Here is a 9,128-nt window from a genome sequence, read left to right on the forward strand (position 1 = left end):
TTTTCAAACTGACCAACTGTCATTTCACGTTACCCAATCAGCCTCCAACAATTCTTTTCCTGCCTTTTCTGTTTCCCTGTGGGCTGAGGGACAGGGCTGTATCCAATCCCAGCTCTAGGGCGGGCTCTCCATTCCCTTAAACAGGCAGCACCGCAGCAGCCTCAGCATTGACAGCAGCAGCCTGTGTGTGTTACAGCGAGTTGAAGAGAATGGCCCGAACCAAGCAGACAGCGCGCAAATCCACCGGAGGGAAAGCTCCCCGCAAGCAGCTGGCGACCAAAGCGGCCCGCAAGAGCGCTCCGGCCACGGGCGGAGTGAAGAAACCTCATCGCTACAGGCCCGGCACGGTGGCTCTGCGGGAGATCCGCCGCTACCAGAAATCCACCGAGCTGCTGATCCGCAAACTGCCCTTCCAGCGCCTGGTGCGAGAGATCGCTCAGGACTTCAAGACCGACCTGCGCTTCCAGAGCTCGGCGGTGATGGCCCTGCAGGAGGCCAGCGAGGCTTACCTGGTGGGGCTGTTTGAGGACACCAACCTGTGCGCCATCCACGCCAAGCGGGTCACCATCATGCCCAAAGACATCCAGCTGGCCCGCCGGATCCGCGGGGAGCGCGCCTAAATGGGGCCTGGCCGGCCCTGCACATTCACCCCGAGAAAGAGAAACACAACGGCTCTTTTCAGAGCCACTAAACCATCCAGAGAGAGAGCGGGAATCGATAGTGGACCTGAGAACATAACAGTAATTTGCTCTTGCCGAACTAAGTCAATTCTGTTGTTATTTAAATATACTTTGAATCTAACCTAGCCGGGGGAGGTAGTTGGAAAACACACGGCTTTCAGCGGCAGTGATTAGAACATTGCGATGTAATTTTTACACAATATATTAGGTAGGGAAGTGTTAGTTCCAGATGAAATCTCCTTTCTCCTCATTGTCTCCCTTGGTGTTCCCACTAGCTGTAACAAGATGATCATTGCTGAGAAAACAGGCGGGAAAAAATGGCGCCAAGTCATCAACCGTTTTCTTTCAAATTTGAAAATCCCGCCACGATGTAGATCAGAGAGGGTCGTTTTACAGAAAACACCGCATTCGTACTTACTCATTAATTTGCTTTTCGTTTTTAAAAATACAATTCACACGATCTTTCTTTCTGGTAATGAGTCCAGAAGCTTTTTAAAGGATTTGAGATTCTCTTCGGAGGGAAGGTTCAGACGCGATGGGCCGAATGACCTCATTCAGTCTTGTCAAGATTTCATGACCGTTTTTGGCCGTGAGCACATTACTAACGAACACCACCTTTAGATATTATTTTAATATCGTGCTCCCTTATCGCAAAAGCTCCACATGAACAATTCCAGTCCGCCAAGTGTTCTGGTTTGATCTCGGTTCATTTTGAAAGCTTCTAGCCGACAGCAGAAAACCTCATTTACATCATTCAATCATCATTCCCACCCGACAGAACCCGCACGGAGTTTTGGAAATTGGAAAAAAAATCAGTGTAATGTATCTACCCCGTGGGTCTGTAAGAAAAGGGGCACTTCTTTTGTTTCCCAGTGGTGACACTCAGGGCTAACATCCCAACCGGGACTTGCAGCTCCTGGAATAATCAAATATTAGAGAGTAACTTGAGCAAATAGCAGCAAACAGAGAGAAAAAAAATCACCGGTGGTTAATATGCTCCCAAGAGGCAGGGAGTAGAGAGGGCACGTTCCCTTCTCTTGCAGCCAGCGCCAATCATCAACAACTTTCCCATTTGAAAAGCCCGCCGATTTGCAAGCAACAGAGTATGTTTTGCATTGAAAAAGAGGACGTTGTTCAGAGGAGGATCCATCGGTACTTGTTAATTCAGGAGAGGCTGAATAGGATGGGACTTTTTTCCCTTGAGCATCGGAAGCTGAGGGGTGATTTTTCCAGCTGCTTGTGAAATCCTGAGGGGCGTTGATGGGATGAAAAGCCATGGTCTTTTTCCTTGGGTGGGGGAACATAGAGGGCATAGGTTTAAGGTGAGGGGGCAACGATTTAAAAAATAACCCGAGGAACAACTTTTTCATGCACAGGGTGATGTGCATATGGAATGAGCTTCCAGACGAAGTGATGAAGGTGGGAACAATTATAACATTTAAAAGGAGCCCGGAGCAGTAAATGAACAGGAAGGATTTGTGCCAAATTTAGAATCCAGAGAAGGTACATTCCTGTTAGGGTGAAAGGAAAGGCTGGTAGGTATAGGGAATGCTGGATGACTACAGATATTAAAGGTTTGGTTAAGAAAAAGAAGGAAGCATATGTAAGGTATAGACAGGCTCGATCGAGTGAATCCTTAGAAGAGTATAAAGGCAGTAGGGGTATACTGAAGAGGGACATCAGGAGGGCACAAAGGGGACATGAGAAAGCTTTGGCAAATAGAATTAAGGAGAATCAAAAGGGTTTTACAAATACATTAAAGACAAAAGCGTAACTAGGGAGAGAATAGGGGCCCCTCAAAGATCAGCAAGGCGGCCTTTGTGTGGAGCTGCCAAAAATGGTGGAGATACTAATCAAGTATTTTGCATTAATATTTACTGTGGAAAAGGACACAGAAGATATAGATTGTAGGGAAATAGATGGTGACATCTTGAAAAATACCCATATTACAGAGGAGGAAGTGCTGGATGTCTTGAAACGCATAAAGGTGGATAAATCCCCAGGAACTGATCAGGTGCACCGTAGAACTCTATGGGAAACTAGGGAATTGATTGCTGGATGTCTTGTTGAGATATTTGTGTCATCGATAGTCACAGGTGAGGTGCTGGAAGACTGGAGTTTGGCTAACATGGTGCCACTGTTTAAGAAGGGTGAGCCTGAGGTGGGCAAGTTACTGAAGGTAATCCTGAGGGGCTGGATTTACATGTATTTGGAAAGGAAGGATGGATAGTCAACGTGGCTTTGTGTGTGGGAAATGATGTCTCACAAACTTGATTGAGTTTTTTGAAGGCAGAATGAAGTCTGATCTATATATGATCTATATGGACTTCAGTAAGGCGTTTGACAAGGTTCCCCATGGAAGACTGGTTACCAAGGTTAGATCTCTTGGAATACAGGGAGAACTAGCCATTTGGATATAGAACTGGCTCAAAGGTAGAAGACAGGGTGGTGGTGGAGGGTTGTTTTTCAGACTGGAGGCCTGTGACCAGTGGCGTGCCACAAGCATTAGTGCTGGGTCCTCTACATTTTGTCATTTACATAAATGATTTGGATGTGAGCATAAGAGATACAGTTGGTAAGTTTGCAGACGACACCAAAATTGGAGCTGTAGTGGACAGCGAAGAAGGTTACCTCAGATTACAGCTGGATCTTGACCAGATGGGCTGAGAAGTGGCGTTTAATTCAGATAAATGCGAGGTGCTGCATTTTGGGAAAGCAAATCTTAGCAGGACTTATACACTTAATGGTAAGGTCTTCAGGAGTTTTGCTGAACAAAGACCTTGGAGTGTAGGTTCATAGCTCCTTGAAAGTGGAGTCGCAGGTAGATAGGATAGTAAAGAAGGTTTTTGGTATGCTTACCTTTATTGGTCAGAGTATTGAGTACAGGAGTTGGGAGGGCATTTTGTGGCTGTACAGGACATTGATCAGGTCGCTGTTGGAATATTGTGTACAACTCTGGTCTCCTTCCTATCGGAAAGATGTTGTGAAACTTGAAAGGGTTCAGAAAAGATTTACAAGGGTGTTGCCAGGGTTGGAGGATTTGAGCTATAGGGTGAGGCTGAACAAGCTGTTGCTGTTTTCCCTGGAGCGTCAGAGGTTGAGGGTTGACCTTATAGAGGTTTATAAAATCATAAGGGGCATGGAGCATCAGGGAGTCCAGAACTAGAGGGCACAGGTTTAGGGTAAGAGGAGAAAGACGTAAAAGAGACTTAAGGGGCAACTTTTTCACACAAAGGGTGGTAGGTGTATGGAATGAGCCACCAGAGGAAGTGGTGGAGGCTGGTATTGCAACATTCAAAAGCTATTTGGATGGGTACATGAATAGGAAAGGTTTGGAGGGATTTGGGCCGGGTGCTGGCAGGTGGGACTAGATTGGGTTGGGATATCTGGCCTGCATGGATGGGTTGTACTGAAGAGTCTGTTTCCATGCTATACATCTCTATTACTCCATTCTAGCAAATGAGATTTGACTAGTTTAGGGTATCTGTCAGTATGGACTAGTTGGATCAAAGGCTGTATGACTCTACAACCTGAAAGTTACAGGTTGATAACTAGACTCTCATATATAAACAGCAAAAACTTGACAGATGGCATATGATAAATGCAATTAAATAGTCATAAATCAGAGGCTGACAGGTACAAATTAATAACAGCACCCTGTGATACACAGAGCAAAAGCTGACATGGATATACTCATACAGCACAGAAAAGCCCTTCAGGCATCGTGTCTGCAACCAAAATAAGATTTGCTGATTTCCTGCACTTGTCCCATATCCTTAAATAGTATGACATTTCAAGTGCTCATCCAAATACTTTTTCCAGGTCAAGGTTACTGACCTCCACTGTCTTCCCAGGCAGTATGTTCCAGATTTTCACCTCTTGCTGAGTGAGTAAGATTATTTCTGAAATTCCCTCAATATATTTACCCCTTACTCTACACCATAGTGAGAGTCCCTTACTATATCCTAACCCAAACACCACTTGTGATTGATCACTCAAACAAGTGAAGCAGCTTCTGTTTATTCACTGTTCCATATGCCTCATAATCTTTTACACCACAAACATGTGGCCCCACTTCAGTTATCTCTGCTCTAGAGAAAACACTCCAAGCTTATTTAATCTCTCCCTTTATGGAAGTAATATTTCTGCTTTGATCCTAATTTCCCCATACTGGGCCTGAGTTTAGCGCTGCTGCTGTCACTGTCAGTTTAATGTGAATTATTTATTCCTGCATTCTAAAGCAGCGCTGACTGTCCCTGCCCAGAGGAGCGCATGCGTGAGGCCCTCCCCCCGCGGTACCATTGAGGAGCATTTACTCAGTGAGTGCAAGAGGTTTGTTTGAAACAGACCGTAATGGAGAGATCAGCGCCCAGGGAAGCGAGGGAACAGCAGGCTCCTTCCAGCAGCACATCGGGATGGGAGCCTGGGACACAGAGGGGGCTCCGAGACCGGGATTGATTCGGGGTGAGTTCAGGGAGAACCGGGGGCTGTTTGTAAGAGGCCGAGCGGAGCAGGAACTGGTCCCGGAACTTGGAGTGAGCGGGCTGGGGGGAAGAGAGAGGCCTTTCTCGGGCTGTGTGTGGGCCTGCTGAGGGAGGCAGAGCGGGAAGAAGCTGCTGTGGGACATTCTTGTGGTTTGCAATCCCCTAAACACTGATGGGAATTCATTGTTTGGCTTCTGTTTCACGCTGTTTGTTGATATTGGGCGGTGAATAATGGAAGCACAGACCACAATTTTGTGACAGTCCTATAAAGGACACGTATTAGAGTGAACAGATTTGAAGTTTCGAGGAAAGCATTAGACATAGCGTCCCTTGTTCTTTCCTTCAACATTTACTGCATTCTCAGCTTGCTGTTGATGCATTGCAGCTGCTTCAGGAATTCCCATTCATGGAGGTGAACAGATATTAGTTCTGGATCTCACCCAATTGTCACAAAGTTGCAAATAAAAGAAACGGAGACCAGGAGCAACTGAGGGAAAGAGTGGAATCGAAACCTGGTTCTGTTCGAATTGCTAGGTTTGAAAATACCTTAATGATTATTAACTGACTGCCGCACTGATCAGTTTAATCTTGCCTAACTTTAGGCTTTTGTTGATTTACAGCTGAAAAATCTTCTGCCAAGCAAATATTTGAATGATGAAGACAATGTCATATTTCCACAGTACAATGCCAAGTGTGACCAGCTGCTTCGAACAAACAGCAGGTTTGTTACCCCTGTCTAAGCAGAGAACATCCTTTCCACAGGCACAGAGCAGATTGGATCAGACTTAGTTTGAGCTCAATTTCCAGAGATCTATCCAAATAAGCAAACAGTCAGACTCAACTGCGGAAAGACCAGTTTCTTTTTTTCTCATCATTCTCCATCGACATCTTCCCAGTTTCAATTAATATGATTCACAGGCCATGAACATTCACAGCATGTTTAAAGCTGACTGGTTGCCTAAAGTAGGCAGTTAGTGTCCAAGTCAAGTTTACATTTTAAAAGGGCATTTTAAATGTCACAAACCAGATAAACAACGACATCATGCTTTTACATAGTTTCAACAGCCATATGTGACCAAAAGTGAATCATTACTGAGCACACATACACAAAGGTCCTGACTGATTCAGACTGAGTCCCCAATACACTCACCATATCAACACACAAGATACAAAGACTAACAGTGATGTACACACATTTACACTGTAGGAAACAGAAATGAATATATACAAAATGTTTACACGAAAACAAACAACTAAATCCCATTCAGCCAGCATTCTATTTCAATGAGTGTGTCATGGCAGCAGAGGAGCTGCCAAGCCCACCTTGATCTCAACATCATTCTCAACATATTCACCTTGCAGGGATAGAAATTAAATTTTCACACTACCCAGTATTAATTTATTTTTATTAAAACATGTGTAACTTGGTCTCCAAATTCACTTGAATCTTCTACAAAGAATCCCAAATGTCCCACCCTTTGAAATATCACAAAAAAGCAAGAAAATAGTGTCATATCATCAATTTCATAATATAATCAAATAATCACCCTTTAATTCAACAAAGGAATTTAGCCAAATCTTGTAATTTGAAAATTCTCATTCTTTTTGCAGGAAGAGTTCAACCATGTTCAATAAATTTGCCTGAATGATTTAAATCTTCTCCACTGTATGACAAATATACAAGTCTTTTCACTTTCCTCATTGGCACCATAGAGCATCAGGAGATGCTAATGGCTTGCACCGTCACACCACAGAGCAGGATTATGTAACACTCACAATAGAATAATGAAGTGAACTAGTCAATTCTCTTTCCTGTAGCAGGAACATTGTGGTCAGTCGGCTACAATACACTTTATTTGTTCGTTCCCCTTTCTTTCAACACTAACAAAGGAATGTAACACCTATCCATTTCGCAGCATTATTCACAAAAGTATCTAGCTATGCGCTGAGGAAAAATTGATGGCATCCTGAAGAACAGCCCATAGTATCATTCTTCCCAGTTCGAGTCTGCACTACAGGAATTGGAAAACCCTTTAATTTTCCAATACACAATCCATGACACAAAGCAAATGCACTAAGCAGAAACTGACAGGTACAGATCGATAAGTGCACTCACACATTCACATGGCTGAAATTGACAGGCATAGATTAATACCTAAATTCAGAGTCACAAAGCAGAAGCTGGCATGTACAGTTTGATGACTGTACTTCTACATTTACAGAGCAGTCAGATTGGTAACTATATTCTGATGTTCACATTGCAGAAAAGTGCATGTATAGATTGCTAACTGCATGCTGTAACTCATATAGCAGAAATTGACAAGGAGAAATTGAGGACAATATTTACATATCAGAACTGGCAGGTACAAAAGTACTTTCACATATTCACAATACAAAAGCTGATAGGGTAAGATTGATAAATGCACTCACATTCACATGGCAGACACTAACAGTTACAGATTAATAACAGCACACTTAAATACACAGAGCTGAAACTGATCGGAACAAATTAGTAAATACACCCTGCCGTTCACATTGTAGTTACTGACAAAGTTTGATACCAAATGTATCATATCCATGAAGCAGAAACTGACAGGAACAGATTGAGAATAACACTCACTTGTTAGTTTATGCAATATGAAACTAACTTTTGATAACGAATCTCCCAGTTTCACACAGCAGAATCTGACAAGTATAGATCAATAACAATACTCAGTTTGACAAGCAAAAACTGACAACTACACTCTCACATTCAATGCATATTCACATGGCAGAAACAGTTACAACTTGATATCTACTCTCACCCATTCACATTGCAGTAACTGACTGGGACAGATTGATGATGACACTCACATATTCATATGACAGAAACTAACAGAGGTTCAGCTTGATAACTAAAATCACATATAGGTGTTGGAGAAGCTGACAGCGAGAGACTGATAATTATACTGTCAATCACATTGCAGAAACTGAGATTGATAACTGCACCCATATATTCACACAGAAACTGACAGGTACAGATTTGATAACCACAGTCACACATTCATATTGCAATAATTGATAGGGATAGAATGACCTGCCCTATGAGATATTCTAAAAAAAGTAAGAAAACAATATCATTTATTCAAATTATCAATACAGCTTCCTACACTATCATGGGATATACTTGATCAGGTCCGAGAGTTTGATACACCATTATGTTTTTTATACCATCTCTAGGACCCCGTCTGTTGGTGTGTGGGCTGTTTTCAAGATGTCAACATTTATTTCCCCAAGTTTCCTAGCCTCCACACCTATGTCTCCAGGCATAGAACAATAACTGTACTCACACATTCATATTACAAAGAATGGCAGATTCAGATTGATAAATGCATTCATACATTGTCAGCTCAGAAACTGATGGGGAGAGATTAATAACTAATCTATTTACATTTAATAACTCATCTAGCAGAAACTTTCAGGAAGAGTCTTTTGGTTAGAATTAGAAGCCATACAGTTTTGAAACAGGACCTTCAGCCCAGCAAGTCCACACCAATCCTCAGAAGATTATCTCAACCAGAACCACTCCCTTATCACTCTACATTTACCCCTGATTAATGCACCTAACCCACACATCCCTGAACACGATGGGCAATTTAGCATGGCCAATTCACCTAACCACTTCTTTGGACTGTGGGAGGAAACCGGGGCACTCAGAGGAAACCCACACAGACACAGGTAGAATGTGCAAACTCCACATAGACAGTCGCCCGAGGCTGAAATCGACTCCAGGTCCCTGGTGCTGTGAGGCAACTGAGCCAACCACTGAGCCACTGTGCCGTATAATGTGCCACATTATACAAGAATATTCACACCGCAGAAACTGACTGGTGCAAATTGATCACAACTTGTATATTCACAGAACAGAACATGACAGTTACAGATTGATAACTACATTTTCATATTCACATTACAGAAAATGACA

At 43.1% G+C, this 9,128-nt stretch overlaps 1 protein-coding gene across 1 annotated transcript; it reads left to right on the top strand.

Annotated features, from left to right (window-relative positions):
* The first annotated feature begins 209 nt into the window (after positions 1 to 209).
* On the top strand, positions 210 to 646 carry LOC122544501 (histone H3). Its single transcript, XM_043683736.2, has one exon. The coding sequence runs from the start codon at positions 210 to 212 to the stop codon at positions 618 to 620; it is 411 nt and encodes a 136-aa protein (XP_043539671.2). The 3' UTR covers positions 621 to 646.
* The last annotated feature ends 8,482 nt before the right edge of the window (positions 647 to 9,128 follow it).

The sequence above is a fragment of the Chiloscyllium plagiosum genome, unplaced genomic scaffold (genome assembly GCF_037043375.1).
Source record: "Chiloscyllium plagiosum isolate Xiang-an unplaced genomic scaffold, Cpla_swu_hap1 HiC_scaffold_49, whole genome shotgun sequence".
NCBI classification, from domain to species: Eukaryota; Metazoa; Chordata; class Chondrichthyes; order Orectolobiformes; family Hemiscylliidae; genus Chiloscyllium; species Chiloscyllium plagiosum.

Coding starts and splice junctions, on each gene's coding strand:
- LOC122544501 (XM_043683736.2), top strand. CDS start 210: ATGGCCCGAACCAAGCAGACAGCGCGCAAATCCACCGGAGGGAAAGCT.